Below are 20,613 nucleotides of genomic sequence, written 5' to 3'. Positions count from 1 at the left end.
GGATTCCTTTTACTTCCCTTTCTCACTTGTGCGTGTGTGTGTGTAAGCATTGAGGGAAAAATTGCTCTAACAAATGTAAGGCGAATCTGGGGGTGACTGTAGTATTTTTATCTTTGTTTACTTAGCATGTTGTGTATAGTCAGCAATTTTTTTTCTTCTGCGGTTATGCAGCACTTTCATAACAATTTCTGTCCATTCTGTATAGATGCATTACTGTTATTCTGCAGAATCTCCATTAATATCAGTATGGTTTCTTGCTGACGCTGGATATACTTATGGCAGTCACTATATTTACCTGGAACTGAACCAGAAATAATCAGGGCCCACAGAACTAAAAATACAGCTTACCACAGCTTGAGCAAAAGGAGCTATCCATCCCTCATTAAAAAACTTAATGCAGCTTTTCCCATAGCTATTTGGGAGAGATTACGTGAATAGGAGAAAGCTATATTGATTCCCAGGAATTGGCAGGAGCCGGGGAACCTGTTTTTTTGTTGTTGTTTGTTTTAACTACTTTATGGATTTCTTTTTGGAAAAATCAAGCTGTCTTGTAAATGGAGTTGTACATCCCTCCCGCCCTGAAAGGGAAAGTTGCTGTAGTTTAAAGAGCTATTCTCATGTCAGGATTGTATCCTCAAGGGACTACAGCCTTGTGTTTCCTAGTTACGGCAGAAAGGGAAATAAAGTATCTGTGGAAAACCAATTGCAGGAGCTTCCACTGTCGTTAGTTGGTTACTCTAGCAGGCAAGGAGGGATTTTTTGAGGCTTTCTTTAGCCCTGTAGGCAAAGCAGGGAGAATCTCAAAATGTCTTTGCGAAGATCTATTTCAGTGCCATTTTCTATGGACAATGAAAAAGGCTGTACTGTAGAACAGCGTTTCTGTGAACTCTGAGCAAAACGTAATGATAGTTTTAAGTTCCTGGTGGTTTTGTCCAAGCAGGTTTGGTTGCATGGATCCCCTACGGACAGGGGCAGCCCAGTTTCCGTAACGTTCAGCAAGCTGTTCAGCCTGGAGCACAGCCTGTGACACGGCAGCGTTGCCCTCGCAACCACTGCTAGGTCATCGGCAGTCACAATCGCGCTGCCAGTGGGGCTCTGACGTGGTGCTGGCTGCCGGGAGGTGCTGCCAGTTCGCTCTGGCTGCTGCTCAAGCCGCCATCCCTTCCTAACCTCGTGTATCTGCTGAGCAGACCTGAAGAGCTTGAGAAAAATTGTGTTGGTAGGCTGGAAATGCCCAGATCCCAAATGCCAGCAGCAGGGTAAGGTGGGGTGTGACTGATAAGGGTAGGGGAATTGGAGCCTCCTTAGTCCCTCTTGTAAATCCACACTTTTTAGTTGTACCTTATTGCTCTAAGATTATCTCTTTTTTTTTTTTATGAAAGCTGAGTTGTTCACTGTGCTAAATATTAATAGTCACAGAAGAGCAACTTCCTTCTAACAAAGAAAGAGAATCAGTATTGAAATAGAGAAATTGGTATTATTCCAACAGAAACATAAGCTCTTCTGCCCATATGTGTTGCTTAGAGCCTTCCTCAGTATTTTTCCTGCTTGGATTTTTTTTTTTTCTGCAAGTTTAACGAAACAGTGAACATTGGCACAGTCCAAGGTTTCTAATTATTGTGTCTTGAGGAAAAGTCCAGACCTTCTTGGAAGATTGATTTCCAAATTTCAAACTCCTTGGTTTCTTGGGTAAATTGCAGGATCTGCATTTTAAAGGCAAGGCTCATGGAACCAATAATCAGTCCCAATGGGCAATAAAGCTCAGGAACATTTTTGTACATGTTGTATACCCCAAAAAAGTGTTTGGCCTGTTCCTTTCTGCCGCAGTTGGCCCTGGAGACTATAGCTTTTTTGTGTGTTGTGAAACAAAGCCGAAAACTCTGCCTAAGAAAATTGTGCAGAGTCCAACACAAGAATTTTAAATGTTATGGAACCCACAGGTGTCTTGAATTTGTTCCTGAGCTTTTTCTCCTATTGGGACTGATTATTGGTTCCGTGAGCCTCACCTGCCAAAGGTACGCCACAGAAGGGCAGTAAAGCCCCTAATACTCCTGTTGCTGTAGACACATCTCCAAACGTAGTATCTGTTAAGTAACATGATCGTGTTTGAATGTTTCAGAGATGGGCATCTCCGTCGTGCTGCCCAGTGCTTTATGTTAATAGCGTGTGCAAAGCTTTCTACTGTGATGTAATACTTAAAGGATTCATAGCTGTGATTTTTCACACCAAAGCAGGTCCCTCTAAAGCAGCAGAATATGAGTTATGAAAGCTTCATTTAATGAAATACGCCCAACAAATGTTCTGCATAGCTTCATGCATTACTTTTAGTTTTTCTACGGAGATGTAAAATAAGCTCTATTAAATGGTTAGATCATATTAGGAGTGGCAAAGTATGGGCATTTCTATCAAGTCTGTTTTAATACACCTGACAGTTCAATTAACAATTATTAACCAAAAATATCCTCAGCTTAATAATTGGAAATGAACTGTAACTGCCTGGAAATCTCATTTTTTCCTCTTCTCCATAATTTCTTATGCCTAGAATCTTACTACAGTTCTTTAGAATTGTAATTACTGTGCTGTTGTACAAGAATGTAAAGGTTATTTAAATGTGAGGAAAACAGTATATTTCTCACATTATATATAGTTCTACCATCTCAGTGCAAAGTTTAAATGAACCATAAACAAATTTAGAATATTGTTATGACTAATTTAAACACTGAAAATCCAAATAGGCAAATCTTTCACTAATTACTTTCTTTACTGTATRTGAATAAATACTGTTAAACTGAACAAATGAGGTTAAAATAAAGCTGCTTTTTAAATTCCATTTCAGATCTTTTCTTTTGTTACTAATTCTCACAATCCAGGAGAACTGGTACCCAGACTATATGAAAGATCAAAGTCCTGTAGTATTTGAACTTCTCTTCCCTGATAAATGGGCTATGTCTACTCAACTTTTATTGCTTCTTGCTGTACTGCTGTGTTCCCAAAAGACTAGATTTCTGTTTAGCCTTTGGCAAAAAAAAAAAAAAAAAAAGTCATTTCAGGTAGGAGACAGCTAAAGCCAGAAACTCTATTAAACTCACTTGTTACAGTCTTAATCTGCATGATCTTAGACTTTTTCAACAGAACTCATCTTTCTTTCCCTGGTGATTCTGGAGAAGGATGTGTAAGTTCTTGTTCAACTTGCTACTGGCAGATTTTTTTATTCATAAAGCAGATGAAAAGTCTTGCCTCTCCTTTAATGGTTGCATATAAACAAAACTGCTGTGACATGTTGCCTTTAGACTTTCCACTGCCCAGAAGGATTCATGAAGGCCTTTGTAGCAGTAGCTGACCATCTTAGGTGGTACAGAGGTGGCCTCTAGGTTCACCTCAACAACAGCTTTTTTAAGAATAACTTGCTTGTATGATTCGAGCTGTCTTCACAGCTATTTTATTCTTTGAGATCAATGATGAACAAACAGAAGCACTGTGCGAATGGGATTCTTCAGCAGACCTGTACTGACCTGCAGTCACAGTTTATGCCTCTGAGGTTCACCTCCAGAATTTATAGTGTTTTCTGGAAACTATTCTGTCCAGTCATTTTGAACTTGCATGACTCAGATTAGGTGGTGGCATGTACCTGCACTGCTGATTCCTCCTTTAGTTACATCCTAGCATGGCTTCAGACAGTCCAGGCAGTGTGAGAAACCATTCCACTAACCATAATTCTTTCCGTTCAGTGGTAACAAGCTGAGCCTTTTGGCTCCCTGTTTGTCTCCAGCAACTGACCAGATCCAGACACCTCTTTCCTTGCCTGGGTCTACTTGCTTAGCTTGTCTGCAGGCAAACAGTCGTTGGTCTCTAAATTCCACTTCAGTACACTGGAATTTCAGTTCATGCCACCATTTCTCTTTAACTTCCAAAGGCAACATATTAAGGTATTTATAGATGATACTCCTAAATTGTACTATATAAGCAAGTATGGTGACTGGAGTCCCCTCATATGCCCTGAAAGACAGCTGATTTCTGAAATTAGTACATCCAACATCAGAGTCACTGGTTAGCAATCTTTTTATCAGGAATCCTGATATGATAGAAGATCGGAATCATTTTGCCAAATTAAGTGGGAGGCTGAAAACTATATTCCCCAAAGCACTCTGGAGCTGTCAGGGTTGGGAGTGGTCTTGCTTTAAGTCATCCACTGGGTGACTGTACATGCACAGGCAAGTATTTGAAGGAAAAACAACAGTTACTTATCAATATTTAACAATACTTATGTGTCTGTTAAACATAAGCAAGCTTGTCAGACTTCACAACTTGCAGCTTTCAAATAGCTTCAGACTCCTTTTGGCTAAAAAGATGTTGGGCTAGAAAAAGAACTAGAGGCATAAAATTAACTTTGCCCTTTCTTTGTCACATTCAAAGATCAGGAAAAAATGTGAGTGTTTGCCTTGGGACTGCTAAGATTGAAAGTGTCTTCAGTGTTAAGGGCCTGGGAAAATGCATATCTGCCATGTCTATGTGTATAAATTTAGCACATCTATTTTCTACACTGACTAGGAATGAAGATTACAATGACTAGATGGCTTTCTGAGATCCATTGAGATCCATTTGACCAAATTTGACCAAATGGATCTCAATCTCATTTGCTACAGAAATAATCTTTCTTTTGCACAGCTTTTGAGTCAAAAGTTTATACAACTTGTGACCTGAAAAAGTCTTGGCAACTTTATTTTCCTAATTTGAGGTTATTCAGTACTCATCCCTTCTTACTACAAAGCTTTGTAATCTGGTGGATGGATGATTAGAAATCAGATAATGTAACTCCTTTTTCTGGATCATTTATTGTAAACATGGTGTATTATGCCTCTTTTTTTAAGTTCTGATTATAGTTAGTTTAAAACATTAATGGTATGGATTGCTCTGTTTCCAGGGAAGAATGCTACTTGTACCTTGATCCATATGCACCTATTTCATGTCCTAGTTTTCATCAGTCTGACAATTCTCCTGTTCTATTTTGGAGCGATGACTGGGAAGGTAAGGGAGGGGGGTGGAACTAAGATGAATTAATTTATTTACTAAATCACAATACACCAAATGTAATAAATTATAAATTTATAGGTTATAATCCTATAAATCAGGTTGGCTGAGCAAATACAGGTAACTATTTCTCACCTCTCAGTTTGACCCTGTGTGTCTGCACACCTGGTTTTTAGTTAGGAGATCTAAGCTCTAGAGTCCAGGTGCCATTGGAACATTTACTGACCAAACACTGTAAAATTGGTCTGCGTAGGCACTGTGGCCATTCATCCGGGATTCCTGGACATCTAAGCCACCCTGGCTGCCAGAGTGTGAAAACCTAGTAAATTACCACTGACAATAGTACAACAATAATTATGTCAAAGAGCAGGAGTCTAATGCCAAAACTGGTAGGGCTGGCAGGCTGGACTGACAGTGTATTTGATATTCTTAACTGTCTTGCGTGTACCATGTACATTAACACTCTGTCATCCAAACATATGTATACAATCAATATTTGAAAAAAATGAAAATCAGGACTTTTACTTTTAAATTACTCTTCAGGTACACGCATGGCAATTTTTTACTACTTAGTTTTTTTTACTACTTTGTTAATTACGTGATTTTGTAATTCAGAAAATGTATCAGTGTAAACATGCTCCAAATCAACAATATAAATAGGAAATGAGGTTATTGTGAGCAAATATGTTTTCAGGTCACCAAAGAATAAGTGGGCTTTGTTGTATTTGGACCATAAGAAGGTCTTTTTTGTCTAGAAACCTATTACTTTTGCCTGAAAGTTAAAAGACAAAGCCAAGTGTTTATTAGGCTTATGATAATACGTAGGCACTTTGCCCAAGACTTTACTCCCTAACTTCACAATTCTGCAGAGAGAGGAAAAGCAGTTATTTTTCTGTTTTTCCCTGAGTCATCAAGTTGCTAAGGAGCCTGTTCTCTTGATCTCTATTTCTCATTATTTAGAATATAGATACTAACTTCCAGATATTGACCACTTAGGCAGCTGCACATTTTTCAGATTCTCTGTATCACCAGTAGTACAGTCATACACGTTAATCAAAATGGCTTTTGCTGTTCGTGACATAAGAACTTCCAGCTTGATAAGCTATAATTAAGGGTCTTTCATTATGCATAGGATTAATGTGCATAATGCTGTGAACATTTATATTTGTAAATGAATATATAAATTTACCATGTATAGAGCGATAGAATATGTGTGTGTGTATAAAAATTTCTCATAACCACCCCATTTAATTTTTGAATTGTTAAATGGTAAAACTTGCCAATGTTTTTGTAACCTTTACTGTTCAGTTACTGTTCAACAAAATGTACTGCATTTTTCCTGTTTATCCTAAATATTGCATATATTTTATTTAACTGCAATAAATGATCATCTGCYGTAGTCAAAGGTCAAAAGCAAGTTTTCAAACACAACCACTCTAAAAAAACTTATCAAGTTTTAGTGGTACTGAATATGCTTAGTGTGTGTATATATAAGATTTTTTGTTTGTTATTATGTTATAGTAACTGATATCACAAATACTTAAGATACTTTTGTTAAAGATGGAAAAGATACTGTGTTTTATCCAAACAGACTCAGAATATTCTCTTGTGGTTAGCAGTATGAGGCGTATTTTCTTGTATTAATACGATTTTCTTCATTTTTCCCCACTCTATTTCTGAAAGATTCATCAGCATTTTAGTCTCAGAAAAATAGACCTATGTTTACTGTACATTACTGTTGCTGTCAAACCTTGCAATAGTTACTCAAACTTAAGCTTCTCATCTGAAGTGAATTCTATAAATGAAAAAAATGTTTTAAATGAAATTCTATTGTAGACCTTTAAGACAATCTGTGTCACTCATGAAGAGGCTTTTAAATGACTGAAAAACCCTGAAAGGTAAAGAACGCCTAGTACAAGTATAGGTACCAGTATTTTAAGAAGATAGTAAATTAAGTACTCTGTTAGTATTATAATTTTCAGTGAAACTAGGAAGACTAGTTTTCTTATGCCAGTACATAGATACTGGACATGTTTGCCACACCTTAAATGGGATAAATAAACTTGTGTATGGCTGCCACATTTTTCAGGCTCAAGGAGTAAACAGCCAGTAAAAACTGATATCATTAGTTTTCTGTTATTCCTCCTGCTCTAAAGCCACCACTGTAGGGGGGATTTTGAGGCAGGCAGTGGATACAGGGAATTGGACAAATAGCAGCTGTTTCTGTGTCCAGGCTGTAGAAATGAGGATTTCTTTTTATTGTTTTAGCATTGCAATTTTTATCACATTGCATTATTATGAGGTGACTTTTCATTATTTTAGTCTTACAATTTATAACAAATTAAATTATTACGAGATGACTCTAAATTAAAACAGTGTGTATCTCTTCCCTGTCCCAAAGTGGATGGAAAGCACCTGGGAGCGCAGTTCAGTGGGGCCCACAGTTGTGATCTACCAGTCAGGCGCCCCAGGCTGGAGTACCCCAAGCTGGAGTACCCCATGGGGTCAGCGTGGCCCGCACGCACGTAGGTTTGCTTGCATGGAAATCAGGGTTTGGGAGTGTGAAGAGAGCATCTACAGTGGGTCTTGCCCCAGAATGGACCTGACCTACGCAGCAGAACCTGGGAGCCAGAACATGCTGCCAGGTTTCACAGTATTGACTCAGGACATGTCTACTAGTATTTTGGTTTGGGTCAGGATCAGCTCTCATCCCTGCTTACATACCAGCGTGCTGTGGCTCACTCTGAGAAATGGGCAAACGGCATTCGATTCAGACGAAACGCAGCTGGAAGACTCCCTGCAGGACTTTGTCTGATGCACTGCAGCCACAAGCGGGCAGTCAGCGGGACAGACCCGCATGGAGGCTGGGCTCAAGCCCCAGGCCAGAGAGCGTGTGGCGGAGGTCCAGCACTGGTGCCGCCTGTGTCACGTCGCAGGTCTGCTCTCATGACCCATGCTGCTCGCCACGGTTGAGGTAGTCAGGGATGCTGAGGAAGGACGGCCGTCGCACTGAGGGACGAGGTGCAGCCGTTGGGAAGGAAAGCAGAAAGATCTGTTCATTGTGTCAAACGCGCAGGCTATTTCAGTTTTGGGGAGTAGGACAGGCCCACTGCAGTTTTGCAGAGATGTTGGATAGCAGTAGGGCGCTGCAGGGCCACCGGGGCAGGGCCTCCCCTCAAGGGCCCGATCCCGCAGTGCCCAGAGGTGGCGAGCAGAGCCGGGGCCTGAGCTTAGCTGCAGCTCCAAGGGCCCTGGATGAGGTTCCTCCTGAAGCTTTTGCAGAGGGCAGCATGTGTTATGACCTGACATAACGAAATGTGTGTATGCCCTTTTCATGTAGGGAGAATGCTAATTGGGTTTTCCATAAAATTGAGCCACTCTTCATATAAAATGCATGATTTGGGATTGTCTTGTCATTGGCAATATTTTATACTTCCACTTGGGCAGGCTATGTGATTTGTAGTCTTATTGCCAGTGACATTCATAATTTCTTTTGTATAAGGGGCTTGCGATATACTACTCTCTTGCCTAAATCGCACTTAATTAATCAAGTACTTTTTATTTTCTCTAGGGAAAATTTTACGCCTGCTTTTAATCCAGGTGCCTAGGCAAAGTTCTATAAAATACATCACTTAATATTTGTTCTGGGAGAGGAAGGCCTTTTTGGAAAGAAAGGTGGAATGTTAAATTTCAAATTCATTTACATAGTAAATAAACTTTATTTAGTATAGACAAAACAGGTTTGTATTGGAAATTATATGGAGTATTTCTTTTTAAACAGTTGACATGTATCATCATTTAGAACCCAAGAGTTTTAGTGTAATTATTCATTAGAAACAGTTAATAAGTTTATTGGTCTCACACTTCATAAAAATGAATTTGTATGTCTGAAAACCAATAACGACACACACCTTTCTGCTTTTCCATAAGCAATTTAATTGTCCTTGTCTTTGGTATGGTGATGGACACTGAATGCTGTGATATCATTAACTGTATGACAAGAAAATGAGTTGCACACTACAGGGGCAAAGGCTTCAATACAATCCAATATATTAAGATGTTTAAAATTTAATTATGCTTATAATTTGAATGTGATACTGCAAAACCTACTTTTCTCAGAAGAAAAGACAAATCACATTTGGTAACGATAACAACAAATTGTGATGGATAGCATTGTTGTTGTTATCATTATTTTGGCTGGGTTTTACTTTTTATTATTATCATTCCTTATTGATTTGGAGAAAATCACAGTACAGAGATGTGAAGAGAGTATGTACAGCTGAGTCTTGTCCCAGAATGGATCTTGAATGTCCAGCAAAACCTGGGAGCAAAAGGTAGATGTAGTGATGTTGAAAACAAAATCATCCCATTTAGTCCAAATGCAGAGAGGGTGTGTAAATTAAATAGAATTCATGTCTTTTAAGTGATTATTTTATGTGAAGAAAAATGAAAACATCAAGTTCTGTGAAAAGAGGTTAGCTGTTTCTTTAAGTGATTTAGTTGTTGGATTTACATGGCCAAAACAAGTTTTCATGTTTTATTATCTGTCAGAATGGCCTTAAGTATTAAAGCTAATGCTGTAACACACTAATATATAATTATTTTTCCTACTTTGAAGTTTTGTGTTTTTTACAAGGTGCTAATTGTACTGAATCAAGTTGACAAAATTGCACAATTTTTAGGTTAATATTAGCATAATCCTACAGTTCAGTGTTTAGCAGCAGTAGAGAAATAAAGATTGCTGAGTATTTCTGCAATATGAAGAATAACACTGTATGTCTGTAACAATTATAATTTCCATAATACAGATCGTGACTTTTAGGAAGGTTTCTAACTAATCATGTTATTAATGATGTGGGCCAACTGGCTACTAAGTATAACTTTCCTGTGAAGCTTTGCTACGGCAGAATGGATCATAGAAGTGGATTTCATTGTTTCAAAATATCAAGGAATGAGTTCCAGCACAGTTACAAAATTAGATTATTTTCTTGCACCCTATCTCATGTTTGTGACTATCCATCATTCAAAAGTCTTTTCTTTATGTCTTCTACCATTGCATGGCTTCTCAAAAAGACCAGTCTTGGGACATGTTTAATCACATTGTACAGAGTTCCACTGAAAGCATATCTGCATTGGGATTTGTAATTCTTTTGTACACTGTCATGTACTATACTGCCAAAGAATATCAAATTTTGCTTGCAGCTAATTTGATGGGTGTTTTTCCCCTAGTCAAGTTCAAAAATTTAGTAGAGTAATAATCTTTGAAGGAAAGAAAGCACCAACATATTTATGGCTTAATGTAAATTTTGCTACATATTTCCTCAGCAGTTCTCTTTGGTTGCTTTTTGCCTTCCAGAGGCAAAATAAATCCATTGTGGGCTACTGAGAAAAAAGGAAATTGCCCAGATGGAGTTTAGCTCACTCAAACCGTTGTTGAATATGTTCCCTTCTGGGGTGTCAGTGCATACAGAAAAGGTTAGGCATGTGTACCGGTTGCTTTTCACTTGTCAATTCTAACATATATTTGAATTAGAGGAACAGAGGATCATGTATCAGAGCTCATCTACAATGCTTGAGCCCTTTACAATGCATATAAGTAATACTGTCTAGCCTGTAGTCCATATACAATCTTATGCTTGGCTTCAGGGTCCCCTGTTGTATCTTCTCATCAAGCATAAGGCTGGGGAAAACAGGACAGGATAGTATGTCAAAGAGGAAAAACTGCCAAGATATCAAACTAGCGCCTAATAGTCAAACCATCCCAGCACATGTCCATCAAAGGAAAGGGATTAAGTAGATAAAGAAACAGATGAATGGATGCACTGGGTTTTTCTAGCTCAGTGTTTTGTCTCTGACAGCAGCCAAGAGTGGGTACCTAGGCAAGAGTGTAAGAATCACAAGGCATGTAATGGTACTTTCCTAACCTCATAATTGGGTGGCTGGGGATTCCTCAGGCAGAGATAGTCTTTTTGAGTTTTCAGAGTCTTCAGAGGATTTCTCTTTCATGAACTCACTTGTAATATTTTACCGTCCACAGTCTGCTGTGCAAGGACTTCAACATCTTAGCTGCTCAATGTGCATAGTTAATTAGCTTTCTCCTTTTGTGGGTTTTGAAATTGCCACCTGTTAACAGGTTTGCAAATGTTTAAAAAAAGAAAAAAGGGAAGAAAAAAAATCTCTTAAATTTTAAAAAGTTGTTCAAAGTAGTACTGCTTGTAAAATGAGAAATTACACAGATTTAGCACTTAGGTATACAAAGGATGTGTGTGGTCCCATAAAATGTGGTGTGAGCCTGAAGGCRCACGGTGATGATCCCTTTCGCCACCCATTTAGAGTGGAGCTTCCTCTGCCGCTGATTTCTGGGTACAGCAACAGCTGCATTTTTTTCTTATCATTGTAACAGCAGTTGAATATAGCTAATTATCCAAAGAGCATTGACTTTTAGTGCATTTGCCTGTCCATAAGTTCACTCTGATTTTTTTTTTTTTACCGATGCTTAATGTGGGTTTAACTACATTCTTACTTTATTGAGGGTAACAACAGGTTTTGTTTTTTTTCTAAGCCATGAGCGTTAAGTAGTAGTAAGTTTTAACTATGCATGTCTCCCTGCTGCAACTTTTCTCTTTATTTCTCCTTACAAGTCCTACTAGCCAAAACAAGGGGAGGAAGAATGGAGATTCAGTTTGCAACTGCTGGAATGCAAATTTAATGATACTGATATCAACTCCTACTGCATTTTTGCATTTGAGCTTCTGGTAAACTTCCTCATGTTGAGAAGAGTAATTTCATTTTTTGAGGAATGGGGGGAAAGCTGTTTTAAAGTAGTGGCCAAAATGAGAAAACATGCTGGATTAAAAGAAATAAAGATTTTTAACTATTATTTTCTAGGGGGTTTTTTAAAATGTAAACCAAGACTTTCCATTCAATTCAGATTAAGGTAGTTAAAAACAATTATTAAAGCTTGTTTGTCAGTTATTTTTTTCTGTTTTTGAAAAATAAATTATAGTAATGGAAAAATTGTCACAATCATTTTAATAAATAGCTAGGCAAGTGACTATGATTTTTAAGTGGATCAATAATCTAGCTGCTTACAGTGTTGCTAAGAAATGCAACATGCTTAGCAGATCTTGTACAATTCCTGCATTCATCTGTAGCAAAATAGAGCTGTCCTAAACATTAAATAGGAATCCAAGTGTATCCCAGTAATTTGAAAGCATATAATTTTTGTTGTTGTTGTTGTTGTTTTTCTGTCATTATGGCCAAGTTTCATAATAGCAATGAAAAGTAGACCACATTCAAGCCCATGGTTTGAAAATTGCGAAGTCGTCAGCTGACATTGCTTGATGGAGAGGGAACAATGCAAAGGACACAGTCGACAGGGCAAAATCAGTAACAAATACCAGGACATTTGAAGAGTGTTGTACTATATGAATGGAGGAAAAGTGAGGCATAGAAGAAAACTGTAGTGATGCAAGATCTAATAGTCACATATAAGATGTTTTATAAACTATAACACTTTTAACACTTCTTGAGATGTATTTTCAAAAGAAACTCCTCTAATACATGCAGTAAAAATATTTTGAGTGCATGATCTGTGCTTATTGTTGAAAAATGTTTTGTAGTACTCATTTTCATTCCTCAATAGCAAAATCCCAGCAATTGCTATTGTCTAGAAGTTACTATAAACCTTTGTACCTATTTTTCTTTCTTGACACATGTTTTATGKTTTGTTTGTTTTTTTTACGTTTAATCTTTTCAGACAGTTTCTTGGTTGGTAAGACTGGGTTCCAAAATAAAATCTATGGGAATTCTATTTAAATAAGAGCTTCATAGTATACTAAAAACTTACTTCAGCTTTCATTATAATGAACAAAGAGACTTGTATTGACTTCAGAGGGAAGGCAATAAGCCCACAAAGGCCTAAAGGATTCATTACATAAACTACCTGCTGTACTTAAGTCTTTTTTCCCCAGGTTTTTTAATTTTAACTAGTGAGACTATGTATTTTGAATATTATGAAGGATTATTTTGTCCCAGGTTGCATTTCTTTCCATCTTTACTTGGCAACATTACTGATGGCATGGCTGTTTATTTGGTCATTCAGTCCTAAGACCTGGCATATTCTTTATCGTGGCTTCTTTGGACATCCAGCCATATTAAAATCACTAAAACAGACAAAGATATTCTGATAGTTTGTATGTGTCCATTTCCAATAAAGTCATTTATTATAAAGTCATTTGTCATTTATTAGAATGGTTTAGAATATGTCTTTAGACTGGGCAGGACTAAGCAATAGCTATTGTAAATTATTAATCTCAGGACCAATGAATCAAATTCTGCTTGAGGAACAAAATAGTGATTCACGGGTGGTTAGGGGTCTACTCTTCTCTGCAGGATTTAAACTCTGAAAAATCTGCTCTGTCCTTTTAAAATGTATTTTAAAAAGTTGTAATCAAATAGTTTCTATTATTCTTTCGCCTTCACCATCTTATGACCAAACCAGTAGAATTGTGTAAGGAACATTTATATCTCAGCTGCTTTCTGTGAACAATTTTTTTTTTTTTTTTTTTTAACAACCACCATTGACGGAGATATTTAATTGTGTTTTTTTTTCTCTGCCTTCTATTTTCTCTATGTTAGGGTTACTGTAACAAAATAAGTACAAAGTCACCACTTAACTGTTTGCTGGTCCAACTTTATTATGTATATTAATCAAAAGTGATTACTATATGCAGTATCTTCAGAGTAAGACAACTGCATGTTTACAGGGGTGTTGTTCATCAAAATAAATATTTTTGGTCTACCAGCAAAGGAGGTCTAGAGAAAATTGCATGTCCTTATAAAGATGGTTATGAAGGGATATACTGCTATGCATCCTTTGTGGCATTAAAAGATTTTAAAACATGAAAAGCAAGCTGGAAATGTGTAACAAATAAGAGGAAAGAAATACTTATATTTTCTTCTAAGAAAAATCATTAGTATAAAAGAAGAGATGGCCTGTCTTCCGTGTTAGTAAACTGATTTGATTTGGTGAGTTAAACTCTTTAACATTCAAACATTCATATAGTTTGTCCATATAGATCCAAATTACTTCCTGGAAAAATGATGGAGCATCTTTGTTGTTATCCTTTAGGTACACCCTAAAACCTATTATAAGCCCACAGAGGAGGATTATTAAACTAAACAACAGTAGCAAGTTTAATGATGATCTCCTAGGATCATCTGCTATGATGATCCTAGCTAATTTCTCATTGGTGATCACATTTCAACAGCAATCCAAAACATAGGATGACTGCATTCCTTAAGATGTTGGCCATCTGCAAAATAAACACATTCTGGCTTCATGAATACTTGACAGTGGCTAAGGCAAACAGACCTTGAATGAGAAAATTAGTAAGTTACTCTGGGCAGAGAAAACTTGGATCTTCCCAGGGCCCTAGAAATGCTTACATGGTCTTGTAGACTGCAGACATGGTAGCAATTTTTTTCATCCTTGCTTATTGTATGAAACCCCATTTTTAATAGTTTTGTTTCAATCATCCTTGTATTTCAAGCATTTTTATTTTTGCATCGCTATCCTCATCAAATAATCAAATTTAAGTGAAACATAGGTGTAAAAAAGAATAAAACAAAAGTACAGGAAGTAGTAGAATAAGTGGAAATTCCTTTGAGGGGAGTTGCATTTTCATTACAATAATAATAAACAGACATTTATATCCCCTGTGAGGGAAGAAGGTGGACAGAAAAAAGGGGATTTCCTTTAGTAAAACTGGAGAAGAATTCTACTATATGCTTGGGTTTCTTTGGGACAGTTTCTCATCATAGCAGTTTTCATTAAAAGTGTAGTCTTTTGCATCTGTATAGCATATAATATTACAATTCATATTTCTACAAAAGAAAAGTCCTTTAATTACAATTGGGACTGAGGCTGAAGCTAAGCGCTTCAAGAAGGTATCTATTGGTTTTTCGTCCTCTGTCTTTCGATATGGTAGGTCAGATGTATCCCAAATCTTTCAAGCTATTTTCCCTTTGAAAAGGGAACTGAAAGTAATTTACGTTCACAACATACAACCAGTATGTTCACTTGCAGTCACTGGTTGCAGTGTTGGTAACTACAGCAAATGCCTGAGATGCTATAGGAGCTTTTCCTCAATAGTGCTGTTTTCTTCATGCTAAGATCTAAGCATATTAGCAGAGAAGTATACCCAGCTACACTGTGGCCTGTAAGTATTAAGCCTATGATGTAAATTATTGTGAGCTAGTAAGGATGTTAATTTAAAACATGCTTTGAGCCATGGAGTTCATTTAAAACATAGGATTAAAAACTGGAGGAGGCACTGATTGGTGGTACATATGCTTAACAATATTTTCAGTGGTCAGCAGTACTACCATGTTTCCATTTGATTTAACTGTTAGAAATGTTAATACTTAATGCCATCCAAATAGCATCTCTTGTAACCTGAAACATTCAACACTTTTCCTTTTTTTTCTGTAGTCAAATAGGGTATCAATAGATAGTTATTTTGTCTCCTTTTATTCTTGTAGGCGGTTTGACAAGTCTCTGGAAAAGTGGCGGCTTTTTCATTCTGACATGAAGAGCTTTAATGACTGGCTGACTGAAACAGAACAGAAGCTCTCAAGGGCCCAGGTGGAGGCTGGAGACGTGGGTCATGCCAAAACCAACCAGTTTCTCCAGGTATGATTAATCTACTCCCTGCTTGTCTGCAACAGCTAGAAGTTTGCAGGTGTGGATTCTCTCTCTATACAGTTTTACCGTTCATTTGAGGCACGTGTTGACTACTCAGTGGCAATTTTGGTAAGATATTTCTATTGTTCTTATTAAGTAAGAATTTTGAGCAGTTTGCTTTAAAATACATTTAAAAAAGAAATAAAATACATATTAAAATAGTATATTGCAGTACTTCCATAGTTAGAGATTTGTTTGGACTCTATTTAAAGTGCCCACTAATTTCCGTGTGATGTTTGTGACCAGCAGGATAAAAGTATCAGGCTTTGTTTTTAAATCTTGTGGAAAAAATGCGATCAGCTATTGAGCTCTACAGGAGAGAGTCCATGAATGATCTTGCAGGTATCTTGCTTATTCTGCCTGTTTCATGCTTTAATCAAAGAACCTTGAGAATGCTTTTTGTCAAATGCAGTGTGACAGAATAGCCGCTTAGTTCTTGTGTGTTCAGTTCCAATTCGTATACTTTTCGTCTTGCAAGCTCTTTGAGCAACGTAAGGAAAATAATAATTCTAGTTTCCTGGTAGTTTATTTCGTTTCCCTTTTGTTTGATTGCAATGGTAATGGATATCAAGAATTAATTCTAAACTGATGTTTTGCAAGTTGACAGATTCAGCTGTATAAAATGGCTTGACTAAACTCAAGATTCATGTTATCAATTACTACCTGTGCATATGAAAAAAATTCTGTTAAACTAATCAGCATTTGTGCATTTGAATGACTGGATTGAATTACTGGATTTCAGGTTAAAAGAAGTTAGGTCTGTGTAATGTCATAGATACAATTTTGTTTTGAATGCAAGAAAGAATTGATCTAAAATTCAGGTATAAGGAGGGAAGAGCTGTACATGTTAGGAGTTATTCAACATCAATTTTGGAAAATCTATTTCTGTATTCTCAAGATATTTTATATCCCTGTGAACTAGAACCCTTGGCCTTCTGCTAATCTACCTTTTGCCTACATGCCTTTTTGTTTTGAATATTTAAAGTTACTCTTTTAAGATTTATGCTGTCATTTCTTGATTGTAAAACTGCAAAACCAAAAAGGACACCATATCATTCTGTGCAGATATAAAAAATATTAATCTTGAAGTAATATATTGAGCTGAAAGAGTTAAAATAACAGAAAAATATTTTTCTGTAAATGACTACCATCACTTTGAAAATTGAATAAGTCAAAGATCTGACTGACAGAAGAGTGTTATCAGTGAAGTAAAGATGCTCTTTAATGCTCATATAAAAGGTGACAGAGATCATGTGTATTTCCAAACCCTTGAAATTTTGTCTCCCTTCCTCTGTCCCACAGTTTTAACCATTTCTTTGAAAAACACACAAAATAATACTTAAGTAAGAACTGAGTATCTATATGATAAAGAGTAATACTGTGGCACATGTTCTTATCTTTTGTTCTGCTTGGCCTTGTCTCTGTCAATCTTCTTTTCTGCACTACACTAGCTATCCCTGAACAGCATCAAATGAGCACTTAGAAAAATATATCAGTGGAAAAAATCTTTCTTTTTCCCTTCTTTCTAGCCCCTTTCTAAATTGATATTTTCTCTCTAAAATGAGGTTGATTTCTGAAGGTGCCCAGACAAAGGTAAGATTTATCAGAGGTGTTAAAAATCCATTGAGTGTTAGGACATTCCATAGTCCCAGTAGATTAGAAGAAACATAATTTTCTTGTCAACATTAAGAAAGAAGTTCATATTCAATGGAACATCATGCTGAAAGACCCTGAGACAGTGTCCTGTCATACAAAAGCTCAGATTTCATTGTAGAACGAGACTGCTCCTGTTTTACATTTCCTTTTGACCTAGCCTCCTCCTCATCTGTTACCCGTTTGTTATTTTCTTATGGAATATATAAGGATCTGTGCACATTTGTCTGTATTATGTGTTTACAAGCTAAAAGCAAAAACATGGGAGGAAGTAAACTATACTTTACAGAAACCTTAAAACAAAGGCTTTAAATGCAATCTGAATGGAAGAAGTGTGTATTAGCTGGAAGAAAATATCTCTATTTTGTGATAACTTTTGAAAGTTGCTTTTGTTCTTTACTGAAAAAAAACCTTTTGAGTATGTTTGCAAAATGAATGTTTACCGATTTTTCACTTTGCAATACATCAAGCTTTTTCTTTCTTCTTTTTTCCCTTGTGTGAGAAATCCCAGGAACTCATGAATTTGTCTCTCAAAAACTTCATTTAGGTCAGTATAACTTTGACAAAACTACTCTTCTGATGAAAATTCACATAGTTTGAAAATATTCCAACTAACTGCAAGAACGAAGACCAAGCGTTAGTTAGTATTTATATGTGAAAGAATATTTTGTCTAAAGTTTCCTTATCACCATTTTCTTCATTGATTCTTTTTATGGGTTAGAAGAAAGATTTTGTAGATTACAACAGCATACGTTGATAATGCAGTGCGAAGTGAAAGTCTGTTGTTTGAAAAGTATTAGCTTCTGTGAGGCTTACAGAAGATCATGAGAATCTCCATTAAGTTAAGCAGTTAAAACAGCTGAGCATTTTGACTTAGTAGATTAGCAACTTGTATTATTAATGAGATCATGCTGCCTAGTGAACCATATTCAAAATTAACAGAATTTGTTTGAAAATGCTTTTACAAGCAAGTGAGTAGTCTTGTATTCAACAAGAAATTGTTTTAGAAAAAAAAGACATTAAATGTTCTGATGCGTAATACTATTTCTAGGCAGGACTGCTTTGGAAAAGTAAAGATTAATGTGTTCATTAGCATTTAGTAAATATATAGAATCAAATGTTAATGTAAAATGAAACAGTCAACAGTAGAATTAGGTGATTATGCTAATATAGGTTAAGAGGTAATTACATTCTTCTAGGTGGATTTTCTGGAGGTTTTGTTCCCTTTTGCTACACAATGTAGTGGGATGATATTAAGTAACATTTATGCATTATATATAATGTGAACAAAAGCTAATAATAGAATAGTTTCATTTCCGCTCAGTTCATTGTTGAATACTCTCATTGTGAATTTTTTGCTAAGACTTTTTGAGAGCAGAACTTTGGCTGTTGAAAAAGGAAGATCACATTTCAGTTTTTAAGAAATTGTAATTTACTCCTTTTATAATTAGGAGACACAGGCTTTAAAAGGATATATTACAGATAGCACATCATATAGTACCTTTGAAACATACTGAACTCTGCCTTGAAAGTAGTTAAAGGTTTTTTGTTTGTTTGTTTGTTTGTTTGTTTTGCTCTTATTATTCAGACTGAAAGGTTTTTCTGTCTATTCACTGCTTAATGCTTGGGGACTTTCTTCAACTTCTTCCATAGATACATTTGCACTTAATTTATACACATTAGTTCTTGTACTAGGACTGTGATTTAGTTCAGTTTTCTCTGCTCCCTGATGTTTATCCCCTTCTGTTCTTTTAGGCAGCAGTTTTATCCCCTATTGGATCTCATTTTGATAGACCAAAACTACAGTTTTCTAATCTGCTCTCATATGCCAAGATTTCAGGTGGCCTAGCTATTTCCTATGCCTGTTCCTCTTTCTGGAACATGAGTTCTCAAAATAGCGTGCTATTGTCCAACTGAGACATCATCAATACCTTCATCAAGATAGCTGAGATGATACATTTTATGATGAGATTTCCATCTTACCATGGCTGAATGTTAGAACATCATTTGCAATCATTTGTCTAAAATTTGACACAGCAGATTTTTCTCTTGTGGTCTGCCTTATAGTCCCATTCTATATTCCAATTCTTTTGCAAAAAAATGTGCAGGTAGTATTGGAAATTAATGCCAGACAGTTACAAAAACAAAAATTCTTCAAAACTGTCTGAACTGAACTGTCAAGTTAAGTTCCTGAATCATTACTTGGGAATTTAAAATGAGTATTCCTATTTCAGAAATACTGAACATCCAATGTATTTGTTCCTTGCATTGATATTAAGAACTGGCCAGCAATCTGTCTCTAATTAGTATCCAATTTTGGGTTGCAAATTTAACTTTATCTTATAATTTTAGGTGGTGTTTTTTAATAATAAAAAAACAGCTTTTGATTCTGAATTTTGAAATGATTTCTTTGTGTTCATGATGTTCATCTATTATGATTGGTCAGTGATGGGTATTTCCCACTAAACAGACAAGGACTGAACTTTTTCTTTTCTATAATTTCATTGTTTCAAAAATATTACTATTGCATAATTATGGCTTAATTTCCCAAGTATGTACTTTCATTTACACAAATAACAAGGATAGTCCCTTTATTTTTAAGGTTACAGAAGACCTTACAAATCAGTAAGACTGAAATTATCAGGAGCTGGTTTTCTTAATTCTCCCCAGCCTTCTGAGCATGCTGTAGATACAGAACCTGCTTGTAAGATACAGGAGGTCTCTGTTGGATTGTTCATAAATTGAATTGTTCAGCATTCACAGCTTAGCGGGCTCTCCAGGCCTGCAAAGGGCTTGCGAGTGACTCATCCCTTCTCTACACCTTCCTTCTGCTGCACTATCATGTCATGAACGGCACATTTTTCCTTTGTAGAAGCTGAAGCAAAAAAGAAATAGAGAAAACTGGAGCTTTAATGTTGAAAGTCATGATCATGCTAATAATTTCTCTTTTGTATCCAAATTGGATTATATGGATGTTGATGATTTAATAACCAAAAAATTGAAACAGTTCTGTCTGGAATACAGCTCAGATGTAATCAGGGGATGTAGAAGCAAACAAATGTTTCAGTGCTTGAGGCCACATATGTTCATACCACAAAAACAGTGGTATGTAGGTGGATAGTTTACTCTGTGTTTTCCCATAAATAACCAACTTGTAAAAATAATGTATGTTATATAATGATACT

At 36.4% G+C, this 20,613-nt stretch overlaps 1 protein-coding gene across 1 annotated transcript in view; it reads left to right on the top strand.

Annotated features, from left to right (window-relative positions):
- Nucleotides 1–20,613, top strand: part of LOC112969900 (dystrophin) — a gene marked incomplete at its 3' end in the record, with an annotated part of 817,409 nt that overhangs the window by 286,444 nt on the left and 510,352 nt on the right. Inside the window, exon 39 of the mRNA XM_026073700.1 lies at nucleotides 15,574–15,724. Coding sequence (XP_025929485.1) covers nucleotides 15,574–15,724 — 151 coding nt within the window. The remainder of the gene's footprint in view (nucleotides 1–15,573; nucleotides 15,725–20,613) is intronic.

The sequence above is a fragment of the Apteryx rowi genome, unplaced genomic scaffold (assembly GCF_003343035.1).
Source record: "Apteryx rowi isolate R43461 unplaced genomic scaffold, aptRow1 scaffold_373, whole genome shotgun sequence".
Classification (NCBI taxonomy): Eukaryota; Metazoa; Chordata; class Aves; order Apterygiformes; family Apterygidae; genus Apteryx; species Apteryx rowi.
The sequence above is the reverse complement of the archived record's forward strand: the minus strand, read 5'-3'. Positions and strand labels throughout refer to the sequence as shown.